At 32.3% G+C, this 19,422-nt stretch overlaps 1 protein-coding gene across 2 annotated transcripts; it reads right to left on the bottom strand.

Annotated features, from left to right (window-relative positions):
- Positions 1 to 5,306: 5,306 nt before the first annotated feature.
- On the bottom strand, positions 5,307 to 18,643 carry LOC105160109 (dnaJ homolog subfamily C GRV2-like). 2 transcript variants are annotated; one of them, XM_088879383.1, is made up of 13 exons: positions 17,922 to 18,643; positions 17,504 to 17,571; positions 17,008 to 17,194; positions 15,797 to 15,885; positions 12,569 to 12,719; positions 11,369 to 11,510; positions 10,006 to 10,436; positions 9,366 to 9,851; positions 8,446 to 8,665; positions 8,000 to 8,343; positions 6,695 to 6,988; positions 5,928 to 6,004; positions 5,307 to 5,560 (listed from the first exon to the last, which is right to left on the bottom strand). In XM_088879383.1, the coding sequence occupies exons 8-9, from the start codon at positions 9,648 to 9,650 to the stop codon at positions 8,474 to 8,476; spliced, it is 477 nt and encodes a 158-aa protein (XP_088735509.1). In that variant the 5' UTR covers positions 9,651 to 9,851; positions 10,006 to 10,436; positions 11,369 to 11,510; positions 12,569 to 12,719; positions 15,797 to 15,885; positions 17,008 to 17,194; positions 17,504 to 17,571; positions 17,922 to 18,643; the 3' UTR covers positions 5,307 to 5,560; positions 5,928 to 6,004; positions 6,695 to 6,988; positions 8,000 to 8,343; positions 8,446 to 8,473. The 2 variants fall into 2 exon arrangements, with proteins under 2 accessions (XP_088735509.1, XP_088735508.1); XM_088879382.1 differs by lacking the exons at positions 5,307 to 5,560; positions 5,928 to 6,004 and having other exon boundaries at positions 6,515 to 6,988.
- Positions 18,644 to 19,422: the final 779 nt, after the last annotated feature.

Raw genomic sequence — 19,422 nt, 5'->3', positions numbered from 1 at the left:
TTAATTTGAAAATTCTTTATATTTTAAAATTTATTAATTAATAAGTAATATGTTACTTTTAGTTTGAAGATTTTAAACATTAAAAAGTGCAATGTTATGAATTTAGTTTTAAATTAAAAATTTGTATGAAAAGTATATGGTGTTATATGCTCTTACCCAAGATATTACTCTGACACCCTGCTAAAGTTTGGTGATTACATAAATAAATGCTGAGGGATTATGATCCGATTATGATCCATGAAAAATTAAATAAATATTTGACCAAATTAATATGGTTATTTTGCAATTTTTAAAATTTTTTGGCTGACATGAGTTTTTTCGGATCGAAAAATGGGTGATAGGATATCAATGTAATGAAGCTGATATATTTCTATGGACAAATTACATTGACGACGTCTAGGTTAGGTTTAATTACCCTTTATAAATGCTCACGGATATATTTCTTCCTTATAAATGTTTACTGATAAGTAATTTTGTAATTAATTTATTTACATAGGTTAATTGAGATAAAATCATAATAGAATAATTTATCATATTTCATATTACTTTTATTTTTAACAATTACACCTTTTTTCATATTATACTAGATTATTAGATTATGTGTAGTAATTTAATTAATTTATGTTCAAATTATTAGTTAGATTTCAACTTAGATGTATTATGATAATAGGATTCTAATAGTTTATACTTATATTATATTCTCATTAGTTATAATTTATTATATTTCAAAAATTATTATTTGTAATGAGAAAGTTACAACTATTTCGTTTATCTCATAATCTCATAAATTAAATAATTAATTTTATTTATCTTGTAGCATCCAAAAGATTCACTTAAAGATCTCAACAAGCACTGGCTACATAAGTGCATTGGTTCTAATAGTTTAACCTATTCCATCAAGTATTAGACATGTCAAATTCTGTTCCTTGTTAATGGTCTCCATCAATCCATTCTTCATTTTAGGTATTACTCGAGGACAACATCAAATCATTCATCAGATCGATACTCTGAGCAGGCTCCTACATGAATATTATGGAAAAAAAGCTCTCATCAAGAACGAATACATAGCACATGACTCTTTGGTTGTCTCCAGTGTTGGAATCCTATTGCTCAGAACTGTGCCGTCTCAGAAATAAATGTGGTTGCTGCTCTATTGTGCTTACTCTTCAAATTAATTAAAAAACACACGTTTTCTTCCGGAACAAGTATTTTATTTTAGATGGTCAAATTATATTAAATTATCATAATTTGCTTTCTAAAATTTTGGAATTTCTCACTTTGTCATTCGACTTAGGGCCGTTCACTTGGGATTAGGATAAATAGCCTAATTCAATAAAAGCTTGTTTCTTGTTTACTTTGAGTGTTGGGGCCTGGGCTTGTGGCCCAAGCGTGGCACTATTATTATTTGGACTCAATTAATGACCAACAGAGGGGGTGTATTTATCAAGTCTAGTTTCTAGATCTGTCAATATGTGGGTATTATCTTATTCGAATTTAGACTCCTTAAATATTCATTAATATTATTTATATGTTTTACTCAAATTCTACCCGTATAATATTCATTGCGTTTTAAGTCATTCTATACCTAAAATAATTGAATCTGATATGACTCTTATGTTACATATTAAAATAGATGAAATTATAATTTTCAAAATAAAAAATGAGAGAATTTTTATAAATATTAATATATCAATAACTATGTGAAATTGAATTATTAATTGGCTTGAAATTATTTTAATAAATATTTACCACATTCTACTAATAAAATCTATTTTTTAAAAATAAAATTAGAGAACTTTTATCTTCAAATGAATAAAAAATCAAAATCAATTTTTATTAAATATTTTAATATATGTTAACCACATTATAATTTTTAAATTTTAATATAAATAATAAATTAATTTATAAATTTTTAATATAATACAAATAACATTAAATATAATAAAAATTAAAATTTATAAAATTAAAAAACTAATCTATCCCTCTCTTCTTTATTTCTATTCAAAATAAATCATAAATTTGTTAGTTTTTATGATCATACTTTTTCACACTTAGGCATTACTAAATTTTATCAGATAGAACTATGTTTATATAATCCAAATAATTATTACGTTTTTGTGTTATGATTATAATGTTTAATTATTAGAACCACTATCTAGATATTCAATAGACAAAACACTCCCTATGTTCTAAAATAGGTAAAACACTCCCTATGTCTAATAAATTACATAGTAATTAACCACATAATAATAAGCAACATTAACCTAAAAATAACTTTCTTCAAAGAGTTCTACAATTACACACACCATTCAAACTCACACTGAATCCATTAGGAATTGTCCAAAAATATTGATAAAATTTTAATTCTACACTTATAAAAATAAAAATATAGTGTTAAATCCATTTTGACCCTTGTGATATAACAAAATATCAAAAATCTCCCCATAAAATTTTTAATATAAAAAATCACCGCCTATGTTACGAATAAATAATCACACTGCCCCAATTTTTGTACGAAGGGTTTTTTGAATTTTGTTTTATATCATAGGGGAAGTATTTGGTACTTTAATTTTTCATATGAAATTTTTGAACATTTCTATTATTACAGGGATGACTCTAGATTTTTTCCTAAAAATATAATAATATAAAATGATTATAATGGTAATTCATAAATAATACAATAAATATAATTATAAAATGCATGTAGATTCTTTAAAAGTCCTATAATCATTTAATTTTAAGTTTAATTTAATTTTATTTTTTAGAGTACATAAAGTGAAAAAAAAAAAATTAAGTTAGGTATATAGTCCCATCGTTGGATTAATAATATGATTATAATTATAAATTTAATAAAATTAATTAATACCTACAATATAAATAGGAGTATATAAGCATAATATTAACGAAATTACGAATAATTAGAATACACTCAAATCTACTCATGAAAATAATAAATCACCATTAAATCTAAATATAATACAAAATAAGGACCAAATGACTTATCCACCTCAACATTTCAAATAATATAATATAATATGATTAAAGAAGATAATTGAGAAATGATTAATCTAAGGTTCATTATACTTATACCGCTTGTAAAAATGAGAATTGCGCTTTTTTTCGAAAACAAAAAATTCTAATTTGACCCTCTTTGTTAAGGATTGGACAAAAAATATTGACGATAGCAAAAAAATTACACTAATTTTAGTACATAAATTATTCTTAGTCTAACTAATTACTTTTTTTAGTACAGAAAGTGCACAAAAAAAAAAAGAAAAAAATTATTTTGGTATTTTAACCTTTAATATAATAAGCATGTAAATATTTTTTTTTTCAAAATCCTATCTTAAATTTAATTTTTTTTTAGAGTACAAAAAGTAAAAGTAAATGTCATCGTCACATGACCCAAATATTTACATATGGAATTATTTTTGGCTTTTTTTATTATATATTTTTCACAAGCTATTGTGTTTTATCTAATATGATTTTTGATCTCTAATGTTTACAAATTCCTACGAATTGGATCAAATTTCAACCAGATCTATAAAAATTTATAAACATTAATATTAATGTTAATTATGTACATGACGACTAGTCCATAAAAATTAACTAGTTATTATTATGAATAACAAAATTAATTAAAGAAATAGCTAAGTTACCATTAAAATTTTATTAACAAAATAAACTTGACATAATTAATGAATAAATTTAGGATTAACTTAAAAATAAAAAATTATATTTTCCTCCAAAAAGTTCTAAGTTACACACACTGAAACTTTCATTGTTTTAGGCTTAACCCTTGTTTCGTTAGGAATTGGTCCAAAAATATTGATAAAAAACTTATAAAAATAAAAATATAATAATATTAACATCATCCTATATATAAATATATGACATATCCCCAAAAAAAATAATTAAAAATATAATTAAATGACGTAATTCTAATTTTCTGCTATCAATATAAGACCATTATTTTATATCCTAACTCCTAACCCTACATGAGAATTATAAATACAATAAATTCAATTATAATTACAAATATAATAACCATATGGACTATTTATTTATTTTGTACAATAAATTCAATTATTTTTTTTTATTGCCTAATAAAGTGAATATATATCTATCTAATATAACAAATATAATTATATAAGGCATGTAGATTCTTTAAAAGTCCTATTATACGACAACATTAAGAAACCAAAAATATGTAATTTTCCCTATAACATTGGTACACAGAAAATAAAACAAAAAGGGACCATAAATATAATGTACCCTATACATAACAATATAATAGTATGAAAATATTATTAGTATAATAAATCACAAATATTAATATAATTATAAAAAATTTATGTACAATTAATTTAATTTTCTTATTCTAAGTATGCAAATAAATATTTTTTTAAAAAAATATAATTATATAATATAATATTCATGTAGACAATTTCTTTAAAAATAATTATTTTAAAATTCAGAAAGTACAAATAAGTGCCATGGTCACGTGGTTCCAAATATTTACATATAAGATTAATTTTGACTTATTTAGCCATTGATGTGATTTTTGATCTTTAACGTTTATAAATTCTTACAAATTTGGTCAAATTTCAAACCAAACTTGTAAAAATTTATAATCATTAAAATTCAAAATCATTAAACCATAAATAATGACAACAAATACAATTATATATATATGTGTGTGTGTGTGTGTGTAAAACAAACCTATAGATAATTGATGTCTTACTACTTAACATATATACTGCATTAAAATATTTGGTCCACTTAATAGTTTTTCAAGTAATATGTAATTTCTAAATCATTAAATTCTTAATTAATCTTTAAATTAAATAATCAATTAAAATTTTAATTTGTAGCATTCCAATTCATTCTATCAATTTTAAAACATTTTTTTCCCACAACACGACAAATAAAATAAGAAATTTCATTAATAAGTGAAACAAATATAAAATAAATGAAATAATGGTGACTTTCTCATTATAAATAATTTTTAATATATAATAAATCATAAATAATTCTTATTATGCAATATAATTTGCATATAAACCATTTCCATTGAATCCAATTACCATATAACATCCAAGTTAGAATTCAACTACTAACTTGATTTTACATAAATTAACTAATTACAAAGTTACTATACATAATTTAACAATCTATTATTGTAAGAAAAAGATATAATTGTCATCACAGAAAAGAAGAAATATAAAAAAGACAAATACTATCTCCATTATCCTATGCGAATAAATTAAAAACTAAAAATCAATTATAAAATTATTTAACGACAGTCATAAATGAAGAAATATAATAGCTAATCATTCACAAATTTATAATAGACACAATAACTTAGTATGCTTTTCATTTACAGTTATATATATTATTATATTATACTATAATAAAAGTGGGAACGCCACTTATGTATTATTTCAATTATATACCCTTTTAAATAAAAAATGAGAGTGTATGAGGATGGATCTATTCTCACCTTTTTGGCTGAAAGGTTTTGTTCAACAACTGTATTCATCACCCGCCAATTCCTATGCTGTCAAAGAGTTGTACAAGCGAGGAGGAAGTTACTTCAACGTGAGTCCAAGCACTCAAGCAAGAACACAATCTCTATCACAGGAGCAGGTTAACTTTACAAGAGTTCTACGATATTTAGTTGACTATATATGCTGTGAAAAAAGCAAGTTGAAAAAGGAGAACAACAGAGTTTCAACAGCAAAGAAGCAAATATGCAAGGTGGTAGAACACAAACGCTATTATTACTAGATAAATTAAAACAGAGCAGCAAAAACAATGAAGAAAGAGGCTCCAATTAGTCAAAAGTCCAAGAAAATGAGAACCCAGCAACACAAAACATTGGGGGACAAATGATAAAAATGATATGATAGCATATGAATAGCCACCTGCACCACGGAACACCAATACTAAAGCACTTCCGGGAACATCACCGTGGTCTTCTCACCACGTGTAGCAAATGTAACTGAAAGAAAATTATGTGATGAACTTCATTAGAAGAGTTTAAAAGAAACATGGAAGACAAAAAAGAAAGAAAAAGAAAGAACTATAAATTAGAGGGCTACACGACAAATTTGAAGAAGTTGCACATGCGACGAGTACCATAACATATGTTAGATGAGAAACCACAAGAGATTCTTTGAATTAAATACTATGTCCAGTGCAAAAGACAGTTCAAAGGATAATTGAGTTCTCTAGATTTAAATGCAGAACGTCCAGAAAACATCCATGCCACCACCACACCCGGATTTGCTAGTAGAAAAGTAAACCGGGAAAAGAAAAAAAAAAGAAACTTGAATCAATTATAGAATCTTCATGACAACTACATACCAAGTAGTTAAAGCCAAGAAGATCTAAGAACGTAAATTTGAAACCTTTTAATAACACAAACATGTAGAACATATTGCTTTCCTCTCTTTTTTCCCTCAGTTATCTACATCTAATAGAACCAACAAAGTACTTACAAAAGAAGAAAGAAGCAAGTATTGCCTACATAACAGAAAAGGTATGTTAAGAAGCCTGCCCTGTTATAGTGCTCTGAGTTTCACAACATTCAAAGAAAATATGCAGATACTGATGCAAGAAGATGAGGCAATGCTCAAGTAGCACCTAATATGTTTTTTCTTTGTCAAAATGCAAAATCTGCAGCATTTACCTCAGGGGACTCCAAGTTTGAGTTTAATGTGAATAGGAGGTCTTTTGCTAATTTATTTTTCAGCATGCTTGCAAGTTTAGGGGTTAGTAAAGCTCTAAGGGCATCAGCTGCAGCCTGATTGTAGGGTGTCGGGATCTCCTCGTCAACCAAACCACTAAGCCTTGACAAGGCATGAGATGCTTTTACAGCATGTATTTTTTTGCTATTTGACCGCTAGTTCCAACACCATGTGCATCTGTCTTATCTGATTCCTCTGCCGTCGAATCATATTGGAGCAACAATGGTATAAGGTACCTGAACAAACAAAAAGTGACCCTATAAAACCACAAGTTCCTAAAATGGACCTGGATTCAAACAAAATAATCCACCTGAGAAAGACCATAAAGCAGTTTGCAACAGTGGAGTGGTTTTTAAGATATAACAGGCACATGGCAGCTGATCCAGAGGCCTTCAAGTTCACAATGTTCATAAACCATAAACTTCCATAGTGCCGTAGAATAATGAAATTTTGTCTTTCAAAGAATAGTCACCATAAAGTACCTTCAACACAATAGTTCCAAGATTTTGTTCAATTTTAAAATAAAAGTTGGACTCTCTTCGCCAGCAAATTGACTCGACAAAAGGTACCGAACAAATAAACATTAACTCTATGAACCCTCAAGTTTGTAAATGGACCTCGATTCAAGTAACAGACCACAAGAGAAAACTATAACATCAAGGTACGGCAGTTTTTTGAGAAACATCGGAGTGGTTTTTGTAAGATGTAACAGTCATGCGCCAGCTGATGCAGTGGCTTCAAAATTCATATTGTTCATAAAGATTAAGTGTTCACACTTCATGTAGAAAAAGTACATTCTGCCATTCAAAGAATAGTCACCACAAAGCATCTTCAACACTAGAGTTCCAACATTTGTTCAATTTAAAAAAATAAAAATATGACCACCTTCACAAGCAAATAAGTTTTCTATACAAGCTCAGACAGACACAGAGAAAATACCAGCAACAAAGTCATCCACATGAGCACAAAGAGCATTATAAATAGACCAATATGGGTAATTTCATTATTCAATATCCATATATGAGCTACGAAGAATTATATGGGCAAAAGAGTGAAAAGTAATGAACGAATAGAATCTAAGTCACTGAGCAATATGTCACTTGGAGCCAGGTTAAGCGATAAATATAAAAGGACGGTCAAGAAATCCATAACAGAAACAGCAATGTTCTGCAAACTTCCAGAAACTAGAATCTCATGCTAGAAAACTGATGAAAGCATAATCATAACAATATAATGATCTATCTTACCACAGTACACCAGCCTTCAGAAGGGCATTTTGAATTTCAGAGGAGATAGAAAGGTGAGCAATGGTCTGCAGGGCAGCATCAATAGCAGCAGGAACAAGCTCAAGTTCAGTGCAATGAACAATGTCATCAACTAATCCTGAAAACTCGAGCATCTCAGTTCTCGCACTTTCAAACTGACTCAAAACTGAAAAGGTAGCATTATGCTAGCAACAATAGTAGCGGACGGTTCAGTGGCAGGAGTTGTTGGTTGGACCACACACATGCAACGGGAAAGGAGTGTTGCAAGAAGAGGTATTCCACCATCTCTCACAAGCTCTTCACCATTGAATGGTGAAGACTCGCACCTGAAAGTTAAATATGTGGAAATAGCATAAGCAAAAGTACATTCACAAAGTACTTATCTAAAGAGGAATGATATGGAAATTAAAGGCAGATGATGAATTTACATCAACCAAACAAGCTCCGAGTATGCAACTAGAAGATGCGCTCGATCAGAGGAAAGAAAATATCATCCTTGTCCACTGTAATGGCACTTAAGAGCATAGGATATCCAGCATATTTGAATGGCATCAATACATTCCCATATCGCCTATATAGAATACACTGGCCCTTTAAGAGAAGCAACAACCTCCAAGTCTGGGGACCTTGCAATCCTTGCATGGTCACCTAAGGAAGAGGAATAAGAAAGCAGTAGATCACTAAAAAGAAAATATGAAACATGGAACTCATATGAAGAAATACAACCAATTAAAGAGGATTGCATCCGGCCAAAGACATGCCTCATAAAAACCCTCATACGTAGGGTTCAACTTAGGAATTTTGTCCAACTTTGCTGATCATATTCCAAGAAGTTTACTGATTGCAGAATGAAATATTAGATGGAGGCAACAAAACCAAATGGAAACATATGTAAGTAGACCAAACCTCATAGGAAAGCCCTATGATTTACATTTTCACTCTTCCGCAAAAGCCACTTAAATTTATATATTTAAATTTATTTCTTGGTCCACACCTTAAATTGAGGTAGTATCATATCTAAGAATTAAATATATATATATAGTCCCGTGTCCTTCCTAGTTCCAAGATATATTTAAAACCAATACTGATATCCATTTATATGCATAAAAAAGCATTTGGCTCATCTTGACAGCATAAATACCTTTAGAGCACTTTCTACCAGTCAAATAAACAGCTTAATTGTGAAAACGGCGTCTAAACAAGTCGACTAATTCATTTGAAATAAGATCTGGCAGCTTATAAGATCCCTTGTCTATATGTTCTTTTTTTTTCTCAAGCTTAATCATATAGTCTCCATTTTTAATGAGTAACGACAGATCCTCACACAGGATCAAGGAATTTGGCATACCTGCAAGCACTCATAAGCTTTCTGCACTGCCAGAAACTTCTCCCTCTCTTCAGGATTTTTGTTTGGATGATACTTCATTGCAAGTTTCCTATACTGTCTCTTGAGCTTTTCCTCATCAATATACTCAATCTGCTTTGATATATTAGGTATCTCCTCAACTGACTCAAGACTTGGTTTCTTAGGGGCGTCGTCTCTGGATACTTCATCAATGGAAATCTCTAGTATCTTGCAAGCTTCTTCTTCAGAAAGGTCCATTGGCCTTCGAGTTAACCCTTCTCTCCACATTACTAGCAATGATTGCAAAAACTCAACATGTTCAACAATAGCCAATTAGGAAATATAATTTCATCACATAAGTTTCGAGTAATAACGATGACACCACATTTCATCTTTCAGCTCTGGATATGTCGGCATTGGAGCATAGTCATATAAGGAATGACAATGCTGTGACAATTTCTGAGGGAAATCACCAAGATGCTGAAGAACCTAATCAAATAAAACTGAGAGTTAAATGCAGCACTTATTTGCATTGAGCATGACTCAACTACCACCATGTTTTAGAATGTAAGTACTAAATGTTAACAAAAGATGCTTGGGGTGAAAGACAAGTAGCAAACTCCAGTTGCAGATTCAGGGCTACCTGAGAGATCAGATTTTCTGCTCGCATCTTGTGTGTCCAAATAATCTCAGGAGTGTCAGAATCAGAAACCATTGCTGCGGCAAAAGCAACTGGGCCTTTACGTTCCAGTACATAAAGCAATGACTCAGGTAAGAGGCCGCCCAAAACACTTCGTTTCGCCAAAGGTAGAGAAGAAATTGCAGCTTCCTCACCACCATGAAAAGCTTGATAAACATGAGTCACTGAGAAGAGTTGGGCAATTGAAAGAAGATTAGAACCAGGGTAAAGCCAGAGCAAAATAAAATGTGCCTGTACTGTATAATCGGATCATTGCTTTTGGGTTCCTAGTAACTATAGCTTTCAGCAGAGCAGCAGCAGCATCAACAATAGTCGGTTCACCAGAAACAATGTGCATATTGATGGAGCCACCATCCAGCCACTGCATAGTTCAGCTTAAAAACAAAAGAAAAAATAACGAAAACATCTCAAACCTCTGTGGAAGGCAAAGAAAGGAACAAAAGTTACCCCACTTCCAAAGTGAAAGTGTTATAATATAATTACCATCACAAGAGAATATGAAAAGTTGCATCTTTAAAACACCAGGAGTTTAAGGATACAAGTACACGCGGATATCCTAAGTGCATATTACATGGAAACTATATCTTAGTTTAAAGAGGTGCAACAGTTCCAGTGACCCTTCTATAATTGTTTGCTCAATCAGTCTCCAATGTGCATCTCATGTGACGATAAGTACCGGACAACTGACTCCCATTTTAAATGGCTTGCAAGGCAACCGGTTTATTGTAGGATAAAGCTCTGATCCTATTTTACTCTATGTTCCACACATCAATCTTTTATGTACCAAGCTCATAACCAAAGGAATGCTTTAAGGGCACAGTGCTTTATGTACGTGAAAGAATGGCCTGCTCGTTGAAGCGAGTAAAGATTGAGGGAAGGGGAAAACAAAATGAACAGCCCTTCATAATTCTTTTGAACCAACTTGTACCAGATCTACGTACAAGCAAAATTTAGTAGGTAGAGAACTCTTTTGACAGAAGTCGGAAATGCTGTACCCCACCCTCGCATATCCATCAACATAATCCTCGACTTACTATCCCTAAGCGAATACAAATCATAGAACTGCCAGATTGAAAATCTCAAATATTTGAGGACAAAGGTTGATGGAACTTATTTGAAACCACACATCAACCTTTACATTTTTCAGGCTCTCCAGGTAAATAAACAAAAGATACAATAATAAGCATAACTTTCTGTTTTTTTAGCAATTTTTTATTCTAATAAGTATGAGTAGATTTTTTCAGTTGGCCAATTTGGGACAAGAGCACAGACAACCAATAGAAGGACAGGCACTTAAAAATATTACTTGTGCAATATGTGGAAGACAAAGTGAGCTTGACAAGATCCTCTTTACTCTGGGGGTTGGTGTAATCAATCTCTCTAGCATCATCTATATTTGAATGAGGGGCTACCATACTGTGCAATATGGACAATGCCACATCTCCTACCTGAAAAAGAACAAGCCCGTTTTAGGAACATTGTAAAACAAGCATACCCAACTATAGGTAGGTGTATCAAGTAAAGACTCCTTCCATGTCATTATTTGTCCCTTTGGCGCAGGAAAAACATAAATTTCTCTACCATAGATATCCTATTTAAATAACAAAGTAAATAAGAAAGAACCTCGTTCAGTAACCAATGAACTCCAATTCTCAAATTGAACAACCTGCTTAATTATTTCAAAGTTTCAGATCTAGATCTATTAAGAAGTTGCATATTTCAGAGACCAAATGCAATAGAAGGGTTTTGGGGGTAGCTGATCATAAACCAATCTTGACTAGCATAATCATTCATGATACATGTACTCACAGAGCTTCACAACTCAGTAAATTACTAAATGAAACAATACTTGAGCACGAGCTTATCACTTTCAATCTTACCCAAACTGACTAAAAAAAAGTAATATCACTAATAACGTCTACATAAGACCAAACTGTATAGAATATCCTAAATGTAGCATCAAACATCCCATCCCACAACAACGGACCAGAGCATTGTCCAAATAGTTAGATGCCAAAATCCCAGAGATTGCAATTGCATGCTCATGTACATAAGTTCAACAATTTACATAGCAACAGGCATATCATAATTCGAGAAAGGAATAGTAAAAGAATATGGGGACAGTATGTCTACTGTTGTGGACGATTTTAGTATATTGCCATTATTGCACTCAAAAAATCAAAACCATCAAGCATCCTCTAAAATGCTCTGATACTTTATGACTTAGAGATATCCACCAAATTACCTTCATTTAGCTCCAACTAACATGCATCATTCTACAGCACGACACAGTAATTAGCATTCCAATTGTGATCAAAAGTCATATATTACATAAATGAAGCAATTATTTGCATATATTTCAATTTTAAATAATAATTATTATCTTACCATAAGTTTCTGCACACGGGCATAACAAGAAAAGGAATGCCGGTAAAATACTAAATTTCCAAGAGACCATTTCTGCGTGATACCAGAAGAGGATCACACATAAGAAAAGAAAACAAACCTAGAACATAACGAGACTGCAAGATCATATGATAACTGGAAGCGAGACACCATTGGAGGACACCTAATAGCTGCACTATGTATTGCAGCTTCTCTTGCAACACTCGACGATTCAGTATTAGCCATATCAGCAGCATCTCCACAATAATATCCTAAAACAATAAGATCGAATAAACAGAATAAGCACATTAATTTCAGATATTGATATTAAATAACTTCTCTAGATAGATCAACATAAATATCGATAGGAATTAAGCCAGTACAAGCGACTTACCACAAGCGACTTACCAGGACTGAACCCTAAGTGATAAGCTCTTGGGAAGTGACTCGAGCTTTTTGCACCAGTAGTCAAGAAAAACATTGATTTAAGAGAGTGACTTACAATGCAACCAAAGATTAAATCACTAAAGATGCAGGGCAACAAAAAGTAACACAGACCTAATTACAAATGATGGTATCTAATTGTATCTGTTGATTTTCAATGGATAAGAAAATCCCTAGCAAAATGCTAAGTCCTCAAAGGTACCTAAGATTTTTACAGTACTTATGTTCCATATATTCTTCTCATGATGTAATCTTTTTTTCATTTAAAACACCTTGCTGTGAGCTCATAACTCAATACCACCCAATATCTATCGTCGAGTATGGACTTGAATTTTACTCCTTCAACACTTCAAGAGCATAAAAAGATAAATGCAAGAGAGCACTAACACACCTAGCCCCTCGAAAGAATAGCTCGCACTACCAATGAACTAATGAATGGGTTCTGCATAAGAGTGTAGGGGACAAATGATAAAGATGATATGATAGCATATAAATAGTCACCTGCACCACGTAACACCAGCACTAAGAAGCACATCCAGGGACATCATCTGGTGTTCTCACCAAGTGTAGCAAATGTAACTGAAAGATATCTGATGAACTTCATTAAAGAGTTTAACACAAGATGGAACACAAAAAAGGAATCTGATTTTATTATCAATTATTAGTTAACAATGATTCCCAACCTCACATACCTGGATAAACCGCATTCATGGGCCAGTATAGATTAGAAGTGAAAAATTTATAATACTTGTCTATATGCACCATGGTAGACTTCTTTAACTCATACATGCAAGCACATACATTTTCCTTTTAAGGGGCGGTCATGTAAGATGCACTACTGCTATATACTGAACTTGCACCCTCACCCTGCTGGGATGGCAATCTAAAGGGAATAATTCATTAAGATTAAAGAAAACTATAATAATATAGAATTTAAATATTGTTACAATAAATACAAGGCCAGAATCTATCTCCTCCTCCTCCCAACCAAAAATAGTAGTCACAGAAGAAAAGGCATGCCAAAGTAGAGGATTTTACACAAAAATTTTCAGCACTAAGAAATGTGACAATTTTTTAATAAATCAATAAAGAAAAGAAAGGACTGCCGCAGTGTCATTAAAGTTATTGCCTCCAACAGAATGAAATACTATGTGCACATAATCTCAAAACACAAACGCCGCAACACATTATGCAAATGCTAACTTATCATAACGAGGGTAAGAGGCCAATCACATCACAGCACTTCGTTTCGCCAAGTATAGAGGAGGACAATCAAGCTTCCACAAAATCTATGGATTTCAAAGTGTTATCATCCTCGATGCTAGCACAATACCCTTTTATCTCCTCACATCTACCTAGTCGGGACGGATTTCGCTTTTCTTTCTTTTCTTTGGCCACTAATGAATTTTTTTTCTTTTTTCTTCCCCTTTTACTTTAGTCACGGCTTTTATTTTCTTTTTTTTTTCCTTTGTTTTTGCCCGCGACTTGTGTTCTTTAGGCCGTTTTCTGGTCTTTTGACGCGAATGACAACACTTGTGGTGAAGGCACCCGGTTACTCAACCAAAAAACGTCGCATTCTGGCCTTTTGACGCGAATGACAACACTTGTGGTGAAGGCACCCGGTTACTCAACCAAAAGACGTTTTACCTAAAGTGCTTTGCATACTCATAGCTCCGGCCACCGTTTTACGTGAATAACAACATTTGTGATGAAGTTACCCAGTTACTAAGTGACCTAAACCAGCGGAGTAGATGTAATTTCCTTTTTCTTAATTTTCTTCCTTTCTTTCTTTTTTTTCTGGAAGGGGAAGGGCCTTTGAATTTTTCAAAATGGATGCATGTCCCATGTTAGGGATATAAGGATCAATCGGGTAGAGTTTTAGCAAACAAATATGATCTCACAAGAATCCTAAGATTTAGTAGAAGCAAAGATATTCCAACTCTCTTCCAAAGCAATTCAAAATGCATGAAATTATGCCTCAACGACTCCACAGTTAATCAAAGCAACAATCACATAACGCTAGTGCACATTCATGTCTCAATCTTATGACTTCCTAAATCACATTTATTTGTCAAATTACTAAAAAATAATATAAACGGAAGTAGTTTGATAGTAACTGGCAAAAGAAAACAAAACAAAAGTAGTTTGATAGGATAACAAAAGATGAACAAAAATTTAAAAAAAAGTTACCATCTGGTTCCTATGTGTTAATTAACACTACATATATGTCATGGAATTCTTTACTTTTGAAATGGTTTTATCTCATTTGGAAGGTGAATTGGGCTGTTCAAATCAAAATTAGAATATGAGAAGTTTCATGTAATTTCAATTGAACCAAGAGTCTAATCCTAAAATGCTAAACAATTACAGACATCCCGACAACAAAATGTCTCACAGAGCTTGATATACACGTTGTTTACTTGAATGAGATAACATAAAAGCACAACCAAATTAAACAAGATGAGAAACACCCACACCACAGTAGTAAAGTAATTGAAAACCACTAAAAAAGCATCCAACACTATTTATCAAAGGAACAAACTTGCCATAGATAAAAAGAAAATCACAACCCCATAATGTAGATGATAAATATCAAGAACTCAAGATAACAATGCAAACATAGAAAGGAATGCTTGATGGATGAAATGAAGAGTGAAACCCAAGAAAATGATCAACTTTTTACCACCATTATCACTGTGCAAAGACTTTCTAGTTTCTGTTTCATTGTTTTCAAAGACCGTCTTTGCCACCTCATACACCTTCCATTCGCGTCCAGCATGCATGAAGACATAAGACAAACAGATAATTTTGAAATTCCACAACCAAACTGCATGTTCACAAGAGGAATTAGTGTACTGTGCATCATTCGCCATTGTTGGATAAATAAATTACAAATAGAACTTACGTCTAAAGTCTTCATGAATCCTCAAGCTCTACCGCCTTCTTGGACCATTCCTCCGAACCTTCCTTAAACGAGTGTACAAGCTTGGTTACCTATGTGGTCCAGAAACATTTTAACACAAAGACGTTGATAAATGCATTAGATGTGGCAAATGTCTACACACACATATATATATATATGAACAACCAGTGCATTGCTTAAAAAAGATAAGTAGTTGTTAAGACGAAGCCTTAACCAACCATCAATCATGAACTTATAAGGGCATCATACAACTAAGAACAACATGAATCATTACATACACACCAACACAGCCAAAAGTGACACTCTTATAAACAAGACCGTCGTGCTTTGTTATGTTGATCGCCAGCATGGTAAGTCCTCAAAGGTACCTAAAAGATTTTGACAATAATTATGTTCCATTTATTTTCCTCCCGATGTCATTGTGCTACTAGTGCTTAACTTAATACCACCGAATCTCCATGCCCAAATATTATACTCCTTCAACCCTTGAACAACATTAAAAAGATACACGTAGGACGAGGACCAGCCCACCCATCCACTCAAAAGAATAGCTAGCACTACCAATGAACTAATGAATCGGTTCGCATAAGTTTCAGATCTATTAACAAGTTGCATATTTTCGAGAACAAATACAATAAAAGTGTTTTGGGGGTAGCTGATCATAAATCAATCTTGAGTAGCATAATCATTCATGATACATGTACTCACAAAGCTCCACAACTCAGTAAATTACCAAATTAAACAATATTTGAGCAGAAGCTCATCAGCTTCAATATTACCCAAACTGGCTGAATACAGGAATATCACGAATAGCGTCTACATAAGACCAAACTGTACAGAAAATCCTAATTTGAGGATTGTTCAAACAGCAGAAACAGCCTCTCACTCACAATATGGTATTAGATGATGAATGTATTCAACTTGGAAAGGAGACTGAACTGTTCGTGGTAATAACCAACAATGATAAACTGTGAAGGCCCTTAAAACCATCAGAAATTGAAGTTGGTTCTTGAATTAGAAGATAAAGAGGGATGAAAATTGGATTTGGACAGGTCAAGGGGACGAAACATCATAAAAGAAAAAGTGGCTTCCATTAAAACTTCATGTAATAGAATTCATCATTCAAAAAGAACTAGCATGGTTCTGAAAATTAACTGTTACAAGTCATAAGAAAAGCGGAAATCTCTGCTCACCAGATGCATACGAGATTATTTGCCTTTTCAATGGTGAAATATAATGAGCCCCTCGGAATGCAGCAGCGCGCAGTACATTGAGTGGTCTGAAATCAACGGAATATGCCTTCTGAAAGCCATCCAGAATTGCCATCATTGTCGAGTTTGCAGGTCTCCTGTCTGATTTATATCCTCTTAGCAATGACACCTGAGCAACCATGGAACGCTCATGATTTAGATAAATGTTCATGTCTTACAAATTGTCACATCTTAAGAGCTGGAATAACAAAGGAAGATTACAGGATAATTATACAGACACATACCCTCAGGTTTGGGTATTACGGATTAAACGAAAAAAAGAAAAAAAAAATGAGGGAAAGGCCTATGAAGCATGATAATAAAGATCTATGAAGCACTTTATTCTCCACAACACACCTAAATGAAAACCACAAACAAGAGTATCTGTGAACATTACAGGTTTCATCACGGAAGGAGACAGCTGCAGAATTGTGCTTACCCTAGTATTTCTTTGTTAATGTCTCTGGCATTGTACCTTGTATATCCAAAACCAGTGTAATCCCAAACCTAGAAGAAGACATTCATCAAATTCAGATGTAAACTGTTCCAACAATCCTTAGCAACATTTTTCTAATTTTAAGTAGAAGAAAGTTACTGACCATATGATATTATAATAGAGCAAGTTAAACACATTAGGATTGTCAAAGCAAAAATTAAATCAAAGAAGCACTAGAAAGCAAGATAAAGATGACATGTAAGATGGAGGGAGAAAGTATTTGCAAGAAAGGAAGTGAGAGCAAACTTAGGACATCAACAGAGAGTATTCCAGTATTCCTTCTTAATCTATCAATATATGAACAATGAGAAAATATTGGGCCAAGAAGGATTGTTCAAACAGCAGTAACATTTCGCAATACCATAATTTGAGGCCTCCTCCTCGCTCTATCTCTCCCCCCTGCTTTTCTTGGTTTTCTTTACTCTGTTTTTGTGGGTGAGAAATGAACACAAGAAAAAAGAAATGAAGGTGAGAGGGTTTCACCATGTGAGTGAGGGTGGGGTTTGATGATGGGGAGAAAACGGTGGTTTAAGGGTTTTTTCCAGCGGGGTTTTCGTTTCTTGGATTTGTACCCACATCCTCAGCTGCTTCTCCCGCGGGTGCTGCCGTACCATCACATTCGAACCCTTGAGTCGGCCATACCACCATGAACTTCACCTGCTTTCTTTAAACTTTTTCCTCGAAGAAGTGAACAGAGGAGAAGGGAAATGGTTTGATGGTGGGGTTGGGTGAGGGTATTTTGGCGGTGGGAGGACTGAACTGCGGCGTCTCTCCTTCGCCGGCTTTGGCTTTCTTGGAGGGAGAAACTGAGGGGTATTGTTTGAGGTGTGAGAAGAAGAATTTCAAGAGGTGTGACGGCCTTCCTCGTACCTGCAACATCACCTACTTGCCTCATCTGCTTCTCCACATTCAGCAACATGTCAATTTTCGCTTCCAAATCTCCGCCTCCATATTCCTACAAAATTAAACCAAAACATTCGATAAATCACAGCACGAGATACAAAATGGGTAAGCCAACAATAGCGTATAAGCTAATTGGAAATCAGGAACGCGCATTTGCTTAACATTTCGATCGAATAGATACGACCAATTGGGGAATTTTTCGTGCAATTGATGAAAAACAAAACCCTAGAGAGAGAGAGAGAGAGAGGAGAGAGTTGAAATATGTTTTACCATGCGACCATCTTACCGCTAATAAACCTTTTACAAAATTATAAAATTTTGATTATACATTTTGACCCCTAAATTATGTTTATTATAACAAAACTTCCCATAAAAAAATAATTTAATGTTGACAGAACAAAAACACCCTTTTAACTTATTTTTATATTTTTTGTTTCACTTCCTAAGTATATTTAATTAAAAAATCTCTCTCAAACTACTTTTAGTAATTTTAAAATTTTCACTCAAATTTTTGTTTATAATAAAGTCCCTGTAAAAAAATAATTTAGTGTTGACAGAACAAAAACACCCTTTTAACTTATTTTTATATTTTTTGTTTCACTTCCTAAGTATATTTAATTAAAAAATCTCTCTCAAAACTACTTTTAGTAATTTTAAAATTTTCACTCAAATTTTTATTTAAACAATAATGTTCAAAATGTATAACTTTATATAAACTATATAATACATAAAAAAAAGTTTACAAGTTCAATATGAAAATATGTTTTACAAAGAAAATTATTTACAAGCTCAATTTAATTTTATAACAAAGTATATTATATAACTTATAATTTTTATATTAAATTACATGCATAAATATTTAAAGTATAGCAGTCTGAATTATATAGCTCCATATTATAAGAACCTGTCCAAGATACAACAATATTGTATAATAGGCTTAAGAACTATTCCGACTGGAT

This window comes from Sesamum indicum, linkage group LG4 (genome assembly GCF_026168435.1).
Source record: "Sesamum indicum cultivar Baizhima isolate 11 linkage group LG4, ASM2616843v1, whole genome shotgun sequence".
NCBI lineage: Eukaryota > Viridiplantae > Streptophyta > Magnoliopsida > Lamiales > Pedaliaceae > Sesamum > Sesamum indicum.
Note: the sequence above shows the minus strand (reverse complement) of the source record. Positions and strands in the feature narration are given on the sequence as shown.

Bases quoted from the DNA above. Each gene is read 5' to 3' on its own strand.
- LOC105160109 (XM_088879383.1), bottom strand. From the start codon at position 9,650: ATGTGGAGAGAAGGGTTAACTCGAAGGCCAATGGACCTTTCTGAAGAA. The intron at 8,666-9,365 runs GTATGCCAAATT...CCTCTTCCTTAG, and splicing joins AAGCTTATGAGTGCTTGCAG to GTGACCATGCAAGGATTGCA.